The 15,556-nt window shown below is 49.0% G+C and overlaps 2 protein-coding genes across 7 annotated transcripts in view; one reads left to right on the top strand and one right to left on the bottom strand.

The window, feature by feature from the left end:
• The window catches only part of HNRNPAB (heterogeneous nuclear ribonucleoprotein A/B), a 29,323-nt gene extending 20,761 nt beyond the window's left edge, over positions 1-8,562 (top strand). For 2 of the 4 annotated variants that reach the window (XM_035338997.1, XM_035338993.1), the window contains one exon: positions 4,303-8,562. The gene's annotated coding sequence lies outside the window, so the exon portion shown is untranslated. Of the gene's footprint in view, positions 1-4,036 lie in introns of all 4 variants that reach the window. The other 2 variants (XM_035338994.1, XM_035338991.1) reach the window with 1 other exon arrangement.
• The window catches only part of COL23A1 (collagen type XXIII alpha 1 chain), a 165,100-nt gene continuing 157,077 nt past the window's right edge, over positions 7,534-15,556 (bottom strand). For 2 of the 3 annotated variants that reach the window (XM_035338986.1, XM_035338989.1), the window contains 11 exons: positions 15,302-15,391; positions 14,930-14,992; positions 14,201-14,242; positions 13,651-13,677; positions 13,060-13,131; positions 12,916-12,969; positions 12,714-12,740; positions 12,145-12,198; positions 11,396-11,482; positions 9,912-9,989; positions 7,550-7,597 (listed from right to left, as the gene is read on the bottom strand). In XM_035338986.1, coding sequence (XP_035194877.1) covers positions 7,550-7,597; positions 9,912-9,989; positions 11,396-11,482; positions 12,145-12,198; positions 12,714-12,740; positions 12,916-12,969; positions 13,060-13,131; positions 13,651-13,677; positions 14,201-14,242; positions 14,930-14,992; positions 15,302-15,391 — 642 coding nt within the window. Of the gene's footprint in view, positions 7,598-9,911; positions 9,990-11,395; positions 11,483-12,144; positions 12,199-12,713; positions 12,741-12,915; positions 12,970-13,059; positions 13,132-13,650; positions 13,678-14,200; positions 14,243-14,929; positions 14,993-15,301; positions 15,392-15,556 lie in introns of all 3 variants that reach the window. The other variant, XM_035338988.1, reaches the window with a different exon arrangement.

Below are 15,556 nucleotides of genomic sequence, written 5' to 3'. Positions count from 1 at the left end.
AGCTATGAGGCAACTTGTACCAGAACTTAGCGAACAGGCATTGATTGTTGTCCTAAGACATAGGAAAACCGCAAATGCTAATGTATTTGTTATTCCACTCTGCTGTCAATAACGCCACTTCTTATGCATTGGGAATTCATGTTTCCCAGCCTCCCTGTGGTTTCCCCCCCGGCTCCCTCCAGTAGTATAGCGTCCTCCAGTCTATTAAGTCCTCCTCCCATTCATTTCGAAGTGTCAGGTTTTCAGCACTTACTTTAGCTGCAGATTACACAACAGTCAGACATCCCTTTTGTTGCACCATCTATCTAATGACAAAAGCATATGGGAAAGTTGCAGTGGTTCACTTAGGAACATGAAAACAACAAAAGGAATTGTTCAGTGCACAGATCCAGGCCGTGTACTCACTGTGTGCAATAGGTGCCCCAGAACGGAGCTGCAAAAACGGTGCCACGTTGCTGGCAGGTTCACCACAGTGCCAGGGACACCACAAAAACAGGCAGCTCCAGAAAATGACAGCGAGACTGGACTGGAGGGGCACGTTCTTTTCTCCCTTACTTGCTAGATCTTTTTTTGAACTGTTGCAAACAAGTCCAAGAAATGCTCTTACATAAATGTTGTGCTGGAAGGTTGCCCGGGTCAGTATATGCTACATTGATTGTCTCGCAAAGCTAAAGTATCCCAGGCCTCTTGAAATCCATCAAAATACTTCAACTCTCACTATAAAATCTTCCTGGTTAAACAACGGGAAAGCCTGGCTCTGCTACTAAACTCGGCAACAAATACCAAGCAAAACTTAGGGGCCTGAAATGAGGTCAGGTGGCACAGAGGTTTTGTTCCACCCGTGGCCACCTACTGAGGTCTGTAGGGACTGAATCTGCTCCTACCCTGGTGACTTGGAACCAAACTCGCGGAGCGGAGTTCAGACAGATCTGTAATTTGTCCAAGATAAGTGGTTTGCAAACACTTTATTTTACATTTCTATCATTCATTGTTATTGGTATTTTTGTAAAACAAATCTGGTGTATGTAAGGAAAATAACTCAAAGCTTCCACTCTAACATTTCAAGATGGAAACTTGGCTGGTAACTGACTATTTGCATAACACCTTTAATTAATTATCTGGGCAACAATTGGATTAAAAAAAAAAAAAAGACATGAGAATATGATGGTATTTCCCAAGAAAGAAATGCAAGATTTGGAAAAAAATTAAAGTCTATGTGTATGCGCTTCTGTTCTACAATGATCTATTCAAACCTTAGAGCCACACAAAAGACGTGCCCATCCCTGGGTATGCTGTCAATTAGGGGCACTGCTGCTGGGGGCAGGCAGGGAGTGTTTCCCCTCGTGGCACCACTTTTGTTTCTCCATTTAAAAAAAAAAAAATCAGTCCTCTAGAGGGCAGCATTCAATCAGCATTCAGTGATTCAGGCAGCACGACCCAGGATTACTTCGGAGTACGTAGAGAATTTACATACAGGCTAACAGGACACAGTTACTGGCCAAGGGTGAGATCTTTCATGCTGGCCCAAGAGTTCACGGCATTGATTAGAAAAATCGAGTGCCCCACGTACAGGATACACAGGTTGGGAGCTGTGGGCTGGGCACCGCAGCGGGGGCTCTGCAGGCGAGGACTGCTTCAGCTTCGTGCTGACTGCAGTCAGGGCCACCGGCAGAAATGGGACACTGAGCTGGGGAAGGGGAAGAAAACCAAACGAGAGAACAGGCTTTCCTGTGTGAAAGCCGTGGTCATAAACAAACACGCTTCCGGGACAACAACTGTAACAGCACGATAAACCTGGGGAATGACCGGTGTCATTCCCTGCGGAATGCTCTGTCATTACGTAGGATGTCTTGAACTGCTGAAACCTCACGTGCATTTTGCTGGTTTGCTTAAAGAATTTCAAATGCAAAGATAAAAAGCTCACAAATATTTTATCTTTTGGTTCCCTTAAAAAAAAAAAAAACCATCAGAAAGTCTGGTATTAAAAGAAAACTCGCATTTCAATACACAGGAGAAAAATCCATAGGGAAATAATTCATGACCATGACATACATACAGCGAGTGTCAGAAGCAGAGCGTACTCGAAAGAAGACTCCCCTGGAGAGTGAAACAAAGCATAGAGCAACATCCGTGCTGCTTTTAAGCTGAAGTCCCAGTGCATTAAGGCTCTGAAATGGGTTCAGGTTGGAGTCAGCCCAGGTTTTATCTGCCACCGGTTTCACAACCCAGGGAACTACTCCTGAACTAGCTGGCCAAGCCCACAATTAGGCCAGCTGCACAGCTAATTAATCTCACCTGCCCCCATCTGCTCAGGCCAAGTCACGGGGCTCCCTCTGGCAAGGGGCCCCTGGAGCTGCCAGCGCGCTGTTGGCACCAAGGCCACAGACACGGGGATGTTTGGCTGTGGTCACCCCCCCAAAATACATTCACAGCTGAACTCTGGCAGGTGGTCATTAGTTTCAATTTGATATAGAACAAATCTTACAGAAAGCCGCTCGTCCTGTGCTCCCGGGCAGCAGAGACATGGTTATCTGAGCATAATGGAAATCACCGTGCTTGTACAGGCAGATAAACTGGACCGATACATTTTGTAAACTAGAGAACAAAGATAAACGTGAGTTGGCTGGGCTTTACACTCCCCAAGACAAGTAACTCAAGTGTTTGAACCCAAGTGTTGGTTTACTGATGAATCCACCAAGCTAAGAGGTTAACTATTTCAGTGATCGAGATAAATCAGTCGCTCCGTCACAGCGACCTGCATTTCACGAGTGTTAGTTAGCAGCCTCAATCATCTTTAGCACGTCAATCATCTTTATTGCTGCTGACATCTAGTGGTAACGTTTAGCTGCGCTTCTGGATTCCCTTAAAACAAGCTCGCGTTCTCTCAAGCCAGAAAAAAAGAGAGGTTTCCTGAGGGAAAAACGCACTACGCTGTGTGAGAGGCTGAGATAATTACCGAGTTTTGACTGCGACTGCCAATGCTACCTAAAAGTAAAATTTATCTTCGTGAGCTATTTGCAAATTCAGAGTATTAAAAAACCCACATAAACATTTTCATATGGAAGGAGAAAATAATCAACTGCTCTGGCATGAATTTGCTGAGCAAAGCACATCTTTTTTTAACTCTTCCCCATAGGATCATGACTGCTCTGAACCAATTTATCATTTAACAACCTACTCTTCCAGATCTGTGTGTGGAAGGCACGTGGAAGTCTGAACAGATTTCCTTAGACCGTACAAAGGAACGGTTGCTCTAGCACAGCTTCCGATTTCCATTGTTTGACAAACAAGGGGCACAGCTCAAAATACACAGGCTACCTGCACCGATCCCAGTGGAGGACCAGGGAGGACTCAAAATGCAGATCACAACTGCAGCCCCTGCAATATTTGTGCCCGAGGAGCTGTGCCACGTCCTCTCCCGGAGCTCTGCTTGCTGCAGGTTTCAGCTGCCTGCCAGACCAGGCTTGTGACCAGCACCCCCCGAAGGGCACTGGTCGGCTGCTCACAGTGGGTGCCGCGTTCTGCGAGGCCTGTCCCTGCCACCTCTGCTAACGCAGCTGCGGGTCTGTACGAGGGCAGCAAAGCTGCGGCATCCCCAACACACCCGGCCGTGTATGTGCACGAAGGGACCTTTTCTGGGTGCTGGACAAGCCACGTTCAGCAGCAGAAACCCCTGCAGAAGGCCTTTACCTGGGAATTGTCACAGATGTCCTCTCAAACGTTGGGCAGCCAGGGTGGCAGCGCTGACGGGGATGGGTGCCAGCCGCAGCCCCGAGGCAGGAGGATGATTGTAGCCTTCCTCCGGATGGGCAGGGAAGCACCACGAGCGGTCCAGAACGTGGCGTGGGGACGGGGAAGAAAAACCCCGGTTAAGAAGTTCAGGTGACAAAAAAAGAGCTCTCTTTCTCTGTTACAAGCAAATGTCTTGGGTTCTGTGGTGCCAGAGGCTCTGTGCTGGGAGGGGGAAGGCTGCCATGCCGAGCGGTCAGAGCAGCGGGTAAAGCACTGTTTGGTATTCTGTATCGATGTTTTGCAGGCCTGGCAGTGGTCACAGTTGATGCCTACAAGCACTGGATATTCCACAAGTTGAAGACGGAATACTGACTTGTTTACCTGAAGATAATAGGACTTCGGGGTATTTCCTCAGAGAAAATATAAATTTTAATATAATTTCATAAGCTTTGGAGGTTAGCTTGTCTCGTAGCTTCAGTGATATCAAACTTCTTCAAGTAGGAGCTAGATAGAAAGCTGTTTAGTTTTTGCCAGCGTATGTAAAACAAGACTTTTCTATCTGCATTGTAGATTGTTTGTGGACACTTCCAGATTCTTGTGCTTTCTGCAGTCATTCTGGGGACTGAGCTCTCATTGATACCAATAGAGGTTCCACGCACAGGACACCTGCAGGAGACCAGGCGTAGCAGCCCGCAGCGTGGTTTGGAGTAGTTCATTGTTTTAGTTTGGAGATGGCTGGGGGAGACGGGAAGAGCAACTGTACATTAAGGGAACAATCACACATCTTCCCACTGACATCAATGAGAGATTTGCCTTCAACCTTCCACAGAAGCATTAGCTTTAAATTGGGACAGAAAAGGGGTTTTTCAAAAGAACTAAAAGCCAGCGGGAGCTCGTTCAACTGCTCCATACGCCTTTAAAACGCCCCGCACCAAAAGTGATAGCTAACATCATGAAATGGAAGTAAATAAAATGCATTTTCATTGCTGTTTTGAGTTAAATAATTCTTGTTTCTTGATTTGTTAGTTGGTCTGGATTTACAGATTTAGTCTGTACAGCAACCAAGAGTAGTACCAAGAGTACGGTCAGTAACTGGTGAAGACGTGAAGTGTAGCCACAAAGCAAGCAACGCCTAGGTGTAGACCCTAAGCAGCAAACAAAGCTAGGTAACAGCAGTTTCATGCCTACAAACGTAAATCTTGGCGTGTCCACATCTACCAAGCTGGCAGGTTCCCCTGGGGCCGATAACCACATCCCCTCCCCTGAGTCCCCTCTGGCACCGCTGCCCTCAGAGATGCAGCGGAACAAGGATCTGACAGGGTTCAGGTCTGCTCAGTACACCAAAAACGATTCCCTTCTGTTCTCTTAAATTCAAGGCCACAAAGCGCCCTTGTATCATCTGGTCTGGTCACGGGCAGGCTCTTAATTCCACCTCAGACTCCTACACACAGGTTAGCAACTTGTATCGGGCTCAAGTATTTCATCCAGAAACCATCTGTGCAATCAACAAGGCCTTAAAGTGGTGGGGATTCCATCACTGGGCTGGTTAGGATTAACCAGGCTCACCATTAAAACCCATGGCTCGTTTTATGTGATTTTACGTAGCTTCAGCTTCCAGCCATTGGATGAACTTGTTTCTATAAAGGAGTATCTATAAAGCATCTCCTCCCTCTGAAGGAATCCGATTGCCTCAGTCTTCATTGTAAGCTGAACAGACTTGTCTGTAAGCCATTTTCTTCCTCCCTGAAACATTTTTTATGGCTCTTTGCTGCATAATCCTTGTTTTTTCCCCCCCGCATCTTTAAAAACATAGCTGGTAAAGATGTTGGCAATTTTTTTTTAAATTTCTGTCACTAAGGCAATGTGCAGAGAAAAATCGTAACCATCATTTTATTCATTACCTTGCTCTGCATGGGATGTGCCTGAAATAAGGTAATTAAAAGAAAGAGACCTAAAAAGGGGAATGAAAGAGGAGGGTGAAGAAAGCGCAGAGCTACAAATTCCACAATCAAACCACATAAACCCAAGAAAATCAAATGCAAATGAACCCTACAAACCAAGACAAATGCCCCAAACTCTGCGATTTGGGAAGCCCAGGAGCAACAGTCTGGGCTCTGTTGCTTAAGAAAAGACTTCAGCAGAGCCCTCCCCGTGGTGCAGCTCTGGCCTGGCAGTCTGAGCGTGTTGCTCTGTTGGAAGTTTTGCAGTGGAGGTTTCCCCGGTGGGATCTGCAGTAACAAAGTGCTCGCACGTCTTCAGTCACAGACCAGGACCCAGAGGCGTTTCCTCTTGAGACAGAAGCTGTCCTTGGTAGGAACAGAGATCCGCAGGCAGTCCAGCTTGGTGCATTTCCCAGAGGCTCGCAAGTTCCATCACAGCGGCAGGTAGCGACGAAGGGAGCTTGGCTTTGTAGCCTCTGCCAGTTCGAGGTCTTCTTGTTTGGCCGGATGGCATACGGCAGCTGCTTCCATACCTAGGGCTGCATCCTTTTCTTTTTTGTTTTCAGCCAGGTTTTTTCACTCTTGTAGTGCGCACGTACAATGCAAATACAGAGTTGAGAGCCAGATTAGTGCAGGGACTCGGCCCTGCGTCGTGCGGTAAGGCACCCGAGGCAACACGCCGTCTCCGTGCTGTTAGTTCACACAGCAGCGCTAGCAGGGAGCACTGCTCATTCCCAGCCAGGGTCATCGGTACCTTGATCACATCTCGGTGTTACCATGCGTATCTGACGGGCCTGGGAGCTTTACAGTATTTTCAAAGTCCATAAATGGCAGAATCCAGTATAAAAAAAGGTCAATATATTACTGTTGAAGGGTTTTTTTTTCCTTTTTTTATACAAAAATTAAAAAGATCAAAATATATCACATTATTTACACACTGTGTTTCATGCTTAGAGATCACTGAAAAAGAACACAGACAAACAATTTGATCAAGAGAAACCCTCCACTACTAATCTTCCTGCTAATATAAGGGTTGATGGTCAGATTTCGCTGAATATTAACTACATCCAAGCAACTTACCACAAAATTAAAAGCTGTTATATGCTACGAGCATGCTTACATTCTAACGGAGGGTTTGCAGCCGGTTAGTAACGTGCCTGCTGTTAATTGATGTGTGTCCGCGTACCACATTTGAAGCTGGGTTAGCAATCCCGCTCAGCTTCAGCGTCACAGCCTTGCTGGAGGACAAGCTTCCAGCACCCTCGTCTAAGTCTGGCTCCGATGCTGGTCTGGGGGGAGACGTCTCTCTTTGGCACTGGCCGCCCTTCCCGTTCACCCCCTGGCTGTTCCAGGTGCACGAGCCACTAGGAATGACCTGACCCCGTGCACCCAGATGTCTTGGTCAGGCACTGCAGCAGCGCAGTTGTTGGGGTTATAATTACAGTGGCAGAAAAGCCCCGGTTTGGAAATAGATGTTTTGTAACTGACAAAAGGTAACCCCTGCTCGAGTCTCAGCCAGGACGCAGCGCGTTACGCAGCCGCATTTTGGATGTGGGGTTTTTGCCTGAGTGGCTCCAAAGCTGCTGGGGCCGTAACCGAGGCCTCGTCTGAGCGAGCCTGGCAGAACGCAGTTACTGACACTTAGGAGAACGATTTCTCAGGCTTAGCAAGTTTTTGGAGTGGTGTTCCTAGCATTTGTGCAGATACCAGTCTGCTGCCGCGGGGAGCACGACATGAAATGAGGTCGGATCCTGCTCCCACAAGGCGTGACGCTGTGTGCCAGGTGCGGAGCCGTGCTTAGAGGAAGCGCAGTTGTACGATCACCGTGCACCAGACCAGCTACTCAGGGCCTACGCAAGGGTCTCTTATCATTATCGTTACTGTACCTTGTGCCAACATCCCGCTACTGGCAGTCCATCTGGTCCCTGCAAAATTGAATTTACAGAATTAATTTCTGTTGACAGCGATTTCAGTGTCAGACCCAGAAACCCAACGCTCCATCCTCACAACAGCGATGCGAGGTTTAGCGGTAAGGTTAATTACCATGCAAAACGTACACGCCGGGTAACCACAGAAACAGTTCCGCAGTGCCACGCACAGCACGATGCTGAGTGCAGCCCAGGGTTAAAAAAAATAAAAATCCACACCTTCTTTTCCTTTAAACTAGAGAGGAAACGCAAACAAATACAACGATCTGGAACCTCAGTGAATTAACTTTATAACCTGCCGTTTCTGGTTTTTGTGATCAGACCTTTACATGGGAAGCAAGATGTGGAAGTGTATCTTCTGTTCATATGCGCTGTTCGGGTGGGGGTTGGTTTTGATGATGACCTGTGTTGAGCTCAGTTCTGTAGTACTTAGTTTCTTTAAGAAATCTCGCGTTGCTGAACTGATGGAAGCAGGATGAGTGGTGGACTATGCAAAGGCAGTGAAAGTACTTGTCTTTTTCTGACGGAGATGCAAGAAACGTACAGAACTCAGCCTAAAGGGCTTGCTTGCCAGGAGGAAAATGCTGAAAAGGAAGGAGCCCCTCAGAAGAGGAAGGAGGCCAGTGTGTGACCAACTCCTTCAAGATACTCTTGAAGAAAACAGCTGACTTCAGCTGCCTCTTCTGATGCTGGAGTTTGTAAGGCTCTTGGATCTCTGATTGCATCAGTTCGTGCCTGGGGAGCTGCAGAGAGCACCCAGGCACCGACCCCTCCCTCAGAACCATCTCCAGACCAGCCAGGGGCTGGAAGCCACGAGGACGTGTCTGCAGCAGAGAACTGCAAATAGAGGTCAAAATGCATTTTTACATTTTTTACTGTAAAAGTCATCACATTTTTTGTATTCTGTATTGATTTTCTATGTAAAGCAGCCGATGCCCAATAAAACAGATGCAGTGAAGCAAGGTGACGCTCTGCGGCTGCTCACGGCGTGACAGCTGGGGTTATTTTCATGCACTGCCCTGTAAATTACAGACGTGGAAGCACACACAAATTTCTGCTGACACCGGTCAATATTTTGGTCCATGATGATAAAAAGAGACAAAAACCGTGCAACACGTGCAGTTATCAGTTGCTGGGGTGACAGCTAATGGGGACAACACCCAGAGCAGTTGTTGCCCCCAGGGAAGCCGCGGGCTGCTGTCAGAGCCCCCCCAGCACACCGACCCTCACAGGGCCGATCGCTGCCCTGGGCCTTTCTCCCTCCCACGAGCTCCAAATGCTCTTTTGGCCATCAGACCTCACACGTTTCTACCACGTTTCACTCTTGTGATCCCCAAAGGACTTGTCGGCTCACAGAGCGCTTCCCAAACCACGCGCGAGGCTCACGCTCGCGCTCCTGGACCCAAAGCAGTCGCCGAGAAGCCAGCAGCCCCCGGCCACACTGAGGACAAAGCCGACACTCGTGGGCAGCCCACAGTACACGTGGGGTGGGACACGTGCACGTGCCACGATAACCGGTCCCTGCAGAGGAAGCCCCCTTCTGCACCGGCAGCACAGATGGGTCCCGTGTTCTCTGTAGCTGAGACGAGACATGCTCGGTAAATATAACATCTCCAGGGAGTAAATACGAAGAGCTGGAGCAGGCCTGCTGCTAATAATTGGTTTCTTTGACACATATGAAAGTAATTTAACTTTTTGAAAGAGAGACAGCTTACTGCCCTTTTGTTTCTCTGAAGACAACTGCAAATCATCTAGCATGCAGCGTTTTCTATGGTTAAAAAAATGAAAATAAAACAATGACCTCTTTTAGCTAGTCATGCAGAACCCTCTGGATCAGAGAGCAGAGCGTGAACCTCTGCATAATCGGTGGACTTCAACCCCAGCTCTGCAGCACAGAGCTGACACAGCAAACACCCCAGCAAACGCCCTTTTGATGCCTCAGTGCCAGTGAACTCCTCCAGCCCTGCTCCGCAGGTTCGCAGCACCCTTGGGGAGAGCCTTTCAAGGCCCAGCCGGGAGCCTGGCGTGCAGGGCTGCAGAAGCACAGGCACGAGGAGAGCCAGGCTGGGCCACAGGTAGAGAGAAACGGGAACTGAATTTCAGTATTTGCTATAGGGAAGGGTCGGCACCCCTGGTATGGCCATTGCCCTCGCTCCTTGTCTGAAGGCACTTTAACCATGGGAAGGCACAATGCATCGGTGTCCTCCTCCGAGTGCCAAAACAAAGCATTGCTTTCTCTCCTGGAGGGTTCACTTCTCAGGACAGGGCTCACACAAAGCCATGCAAGAAAGGCAAAGAGCAGGTACTGTACCAACGGGCAGGGCACGCTCACCCCGGCCAGGCCTGGCAAGCCCGGCTCCCCTTGGCTGCCCGAAATGCTACGGTCTCCCTGTTCAGAAACAAACAAAACTGCTCGCTGAGAGCGCCACAGGAGCTGCTGAACAGACATCAGTGTGTGAGCAGAAGGGAAAGCACACTGACAGAGCTTGCACATCCGTTTCTGATGACACAGCGAGTCAACAGGCGCTGGGTGGTGGGGAGCTCGCACACACACACGGTCCCATCTGGGAAATATCTCCTGTACGCAGACCAGAGGTTCGCGTTTGAAACAGCAGTGAAAAAGATGAGGGTTAAACCATCCAGCATGTTAAGCGAAGAAAGGTGATCCGTCAGAAACAAAATAATCGTAGCTCTCATTCAAACTCCAGGCAAAATTCAGCACGTTGAGTGAGGGACGCTGCTGCTGGTCCAGGAGCTGCACGGCAGCTTCGGCTGCCACGGCTGTGCGGCCAGCACGAGAAGAATGCCACGCACTGAGACAGGATTTTTTGTTTTGGGGTGTGTTTAAGCAGGTGCCTGGCACTGCGGTTAGGTGCAGCTGAGTCACCTGTGAGTAGTTTCAGTTCAATAGTTAACACAAACTACTCTTTCATCCTGCGAGCTCAAAGCATTTTAGGGGACGGATCTCTCTGGTTTTAGTCATTAAATGAAGAGCAGCAATGAAAAGGAGGGAGATTGTACCAGGCCAAATACTCAGTGCAGATTTTATTCTGGGCCACATCAAAGGGTTGACACATGGTGGAGGAATCCACCTTCTGCAGCCCTGGAGGAAGGTTTCTGGAAAGCCTTTTTGCCTGCATGCTGCGTGACGGTGGCCCAGGATGTGTCTGAGAAAGGACAGATCTGAGCCACGAGCTGCTATCTCAGGCTGAGAAACACGGGAGGTCTCTGCTCCCAGAGGCACTTTTTGGCAGCCTCAGGAGCTCATACATCACATCTCTCTGGCAGTATTAAGATGCTATCAACACCAACCCGCTTCCCCACGCAGGAGAGCTAGAGCCAGCTTCATCCTTGCTCGGTGTGGGAGATGTCGGGATGAAGAGCTGACCTCGCTTTCGAATCGCCTCCCGTCCCGTGCCTCAAGTTACTCCCCAACTGCAAACGTACTCAAATCTCGGCAGGCAGCTTCACCAGGGCACGCTATCTCCTGAAGAGCATTACTGAAGCCCATTGTTCCCGTCTACAATCAGAAGGTCTCTGCACAAAGATTCTTTATTTTTACTGCTGTGGCTTGTTCCCATCTGGCCAGTGAGGAGCCCTTACAGTGAGCAGTGAACTTCCAGCAGTGCAGATAAAACAAACCATTAGGAAAAGTGAGAAAACAATAACCATCTGCTCTGATTTACTGCGAAATAAAGATCTACCAAATCCTCCCTCGCTTTCCCTGGCTGCAAAGCCGCAGCCACTCACAGTCCCTGCCACGCACGCCAAGGATGAGCAGAATAAACGACGTACCACGGGGCAGGGCTGATCCAGTCCGGGAGGGCCAGGTTCCCCCTTCTGCCCTTTGGCTCCTTTTCTCCCTGGGATTCCTCGCTCGCCCTGTCACAACAGGAAAATAGAATCAGGAACGGGAGGGGTGACCGGCAGGGAAAACACCTCGGTTTCACTTGCACAGCAGCTGCAGAGCCCCAGGTCTCACGCAGAGTAGGGATGTCTGCACTGGTGCAACCTCAACTGAGCAATTAAATGAATGAAAATCTTCAATTGAAGCTGGGTAGAAATATTTTAATAGATAATTTTATAACAAACTGAGTAAATGACCGGTTTCCATTAGAAACCAGGTTGGTAGCTGGCAGCGAGGGCTTTGGGGCAGCCCCTGCCAGCTCGGCTGGAGCACCAGCTCCTGGCTGCTGCCACCAGCCGGGCACCCTTTTAGTTACGGATCCCTATTACAGAACCCCTAGCTTAGATCCAGTTTCAAGGTCTATAAACCAAAACTAGCGATTCTTCACAACCCAGAGCTGTCAGGCAGCTCCAGCTCCTCCAGCGTTTGCAGGCTGCGGGGCGGGGGGGGGACAGGCTTGCAGACAAATACTTCTGCCACAGAAAAGGCCCTACAGCAATACGCCAAGAAATGCTGCCGGGCTGGAGGGGACCCCAGGGCTGCAGGAGCTGCCAGCACGGCCTCCTGAGAGGAGCAGCCAGTCCTGCCCCTGGACAGTTTGTCCCCACGAGCATCCTTACAGCCATAGCCCACTCACCTTCTCCCCTCTTTCACTCTTTTCTCCTTTCTCTCCTCTGAGTCCTGGGAAACCCTGTTACAACAATTTTTAGGTGGGGAAAAGAAGAGGTTTGTAAGTTAGCTTTGTGCACACCCCAGCATCCCGGTTAACAGAAGCAACCCCCTGCAACCAAGCTGCCCTCCCGCTGGCAAAGGATACGACACATTTGTCCTGTCTGACTTTGGATCTCATCGATTCCTTGGGAAAGCTAGTGCTTTAACATACCCTAACGGTACTTCGTCTACAGGACATTTTTGTTTTCCTGAATCCAATACAAACATCATCAATGGGGAAGGGAAACTCCTGTAGCACCTCTAGCTCAGCAGAGAGGCACCGCGGTGTGGTGGGGTTACCGCTGTGCGGTGGAAGCAGCCGCCCAGCAGCTGGCTCAAATTAAGCCTTGTCTACTGACATTGTTCCATGGACAAAGGGAACGTAGCCCATACCACGTTAGCTATATATTTTTTGTGAGAATGTCAAACAATTTCATGGCTTTTACGTGCGCGTTCACATTTCTGCACATGGCAATTAATGCTCTCCATACTCACATCTAGTCCTGGCTCCCCCGGCTTTCCCTGCAGGTGGAAAAAAAGAAGCCATGCTGGAGTGAGTGCACACAGCAGCCCCGCAGGTTCACGATGGCACCCGTAACCCCTGGCCTTGCTGTGCTGGACCCACTGTGACAGGGGTTGCACAGCCCCTGTTTTAGGATTGCAGCACAATTCCACCTCTCCCGTCCCACAGCATTACCTTCTCTCCTTTGGTACCGGGTAAGCCAATGAGCCCGGGGGCACCAGGGAGACCCTAAAAAAAAGGGAAATAAAGCCAGCATTAGGAAAGGAGCTGTAAGGAAGGTTTGTATTGACAGAGGTCAGATATGGGAAGACAACTCACAGCCGGTCCCGGGTCCCCGTGCTCCCCCTTCTCGCCGCTGTCCCCCTTTTCTCCCTTGACGCCATCCAAGCCCTGCAGAAATGAAACACCGGCGTCAGCCAAGCAACAACCAGGCCTCAGAAATGCCCTCGGGGAGAAGCTGGTGCTAAAGGTCAGGACAGTGCCCTAAGGCAGACCAGTGGAAGCATAAAAACCACAGCACCAGCCCAAAATGCAGCTGAAACGAGGACAGCCAAGGACAAGGACATCTCCATCAGCTCACACCCTCGCTGCTGTTAATGTTTTCCTCTTGACCAAACCCTAAGCAGTTGAAACTAAGGCTTTCAGCCTGTGGGTTTGGAAACCCAGACTTAAATGCGCTGCAGGCCATCAGGACTCCATAAAGGAAAGCATTTAATATCGTAAACCTATTTGGAAGGAAAAATGGCTAATTTTCAAAAACACCAACTGCGGAACAACACAACCGAGGGATGTCTTGTCACAAACGGCGACAAAAAAAATCAGTCCCCAGAGCTGACAGTCTTTTGTGATCCTGCAAATAATGCACTGGCAGCCTGGAAACAGTGGGTGACATTTCATTTATTGACTTACTTTAGGCCCCTGGATTCCTGGAGGACCCTGCAGGAAAGACAATGGTGCATTTGAAAAGCAGAATTTAAACACAACCCCCCAAAGTTTGCTTCCCAAACCATTTCTCACTAAAGTTACGGGCTGACAACGGCCAAATAGTTCTTTTTCAGGACAGGTGGCAGTTTATTTGCTTCTTCTATGTCAGATTGGTGGGAAGAAACCGAAAGGGGCTGAACTGCACCACATGCAGCAATAAGACCCTGAAGAATCATCTCAGGAGGGTATCAGAGCTCTGGTAACTCGGTTCAGCACTGTGAGAAAGCTGCGTGGCTGCAAAGCAACCTTGCTAGAGGCTGATGTGCCCTCCGAAATCAGGTGCTTCTGTCTCTCCAAAGACAGCAGCCACGCTGTAGCTATTCCCTGTTTTTTTATTTATTTTTTAATCCCTAAATTCACAGCAGCCCACCGTGGTTAAACAGAGCAGAACGCCCTCAGCCTCCTTTCACTAATTGCATGGGGTAAGGAAGCTGCAGCTCTGCTCTACCGCACCCTCCGTGTCCCCGAGTCCTACCATGGGGCCGGGCAATCCGGGGGGTCCTGGCTCTGGGATGATCTGCATGGAGGAATTAAACAGCACGTTAACGCGGCTGGGCACGCGGTCGCACAGAGAAGGCAGGCAGTTGGGAAGGAAAAGCTCACATGGCCCAGGATCGCTGTAGGCCGCCCTCTGATTTAATAGAGGCAATTCAGGTATCTGCTAAAAGGGATGCCTGTAGAATTTATGAATAAATGGATCTTAATAAGCACGAGAATCAGACTGGCCTCTGAAATTAGAGGCATCAGCCATGGTACTCGGTGCATTTGTTAGCTGTAAAATGGACAAAGAGGCTATTTTCCACACAGACACAAGGACACAGCCTTTTTGATTAAAAAACACAGAAGGAAACTAGCATTCTCATGTCATTAATAAAAAGTGATCAAAACCCACCAACTTTTAAGCAAAAGGTGTGAAAAACGAGCAGTGCAGAAGGCCTATAAAACGGCACAAAGCTCAGCAGGTTTGGAGAGCAAAACATAACAATGGCATTCAGTATCTCAACCATCAAAGCAAAATCTGAAGCAACTTTGCAGTGCCAAAAAAAATTCCCTGATCTTGCCTAATAAATAAGCCCCATTTATAGGCAACTCGAAGCTCTCATGGAGAACGGCTGTTTTCTGCTCCTCTCCATTACACCGACGGCCTGCCTGCCTGCCACCTTCACCTTGTCACGGAAGAGGCTTCGTGGTGCCAGTGTCTTACATGGTTATTCTGCAAACACGGCGATCCAGTGTCTCCTTTGTCTCCTTTTGGCCCATCTGCTCCCTGAAAGATAAGAATTTGGCAGTGATGGTGTTGCATCTTCCAAAAAAGAAGAGAAAAATGCATTTATCTTTCCCCGAACTCCATCCCTTGCTCAGGCAAAGCTCTGGTTCATCCCTGGGGAGCAGTGCTACCACCTCGTGCCCTCTGAGTTCAGCCACCATCAGCATCGTTAGGTAGGGAAGCTCGGAGCTCTCACATCCTCCAGCTCCGCTGTGGTGTGGACAAACCATTGCTCAACTCAGCAAAACCCAGGCACACACCAAGCATTTGCAGAGATCAATTCACTAAAGCAGCAAGCAGCAGACGTACCGGTGGGCCCGATAAGCCCATTTCTCCCGTCTCTCCTTTCTGTCCCGCGATCCCTGCGCTGCCTTGGTCACCCTTAGCTCCTTTGGGACCCTAGAATTTTCCAGAAAACAACTTAATTTGGAGAAAACTGTAAACATGGGTCTTCAAAACAAAAACAAGCAAGCCGTTTCTGCCTCTCTGCTGTTTTTCATACAGCATCAACTCACGAAAACATGCTTTAACATTAAAACTTGCATATACTGATTTTGCAGACAC

This window comes from Oxyura jamaicensis, chromosome 13 (genome assembly GCF_011077185.1).
Source record: "Oxyura jamaicensis isolate SHBP4307 breed ruddy duck chromosome 13, BPBGC_Ojam_1.0, whole genome shotgun sequence".
NCBI lineage: Eukaryota > Metazoa > Chordata > Aves > Anseriformes > Anatidae > Oxyura > Oxyura jamaicensis.
This window is presented reverse-complemented; position numbering and strand designations above follow the sequence as displayed.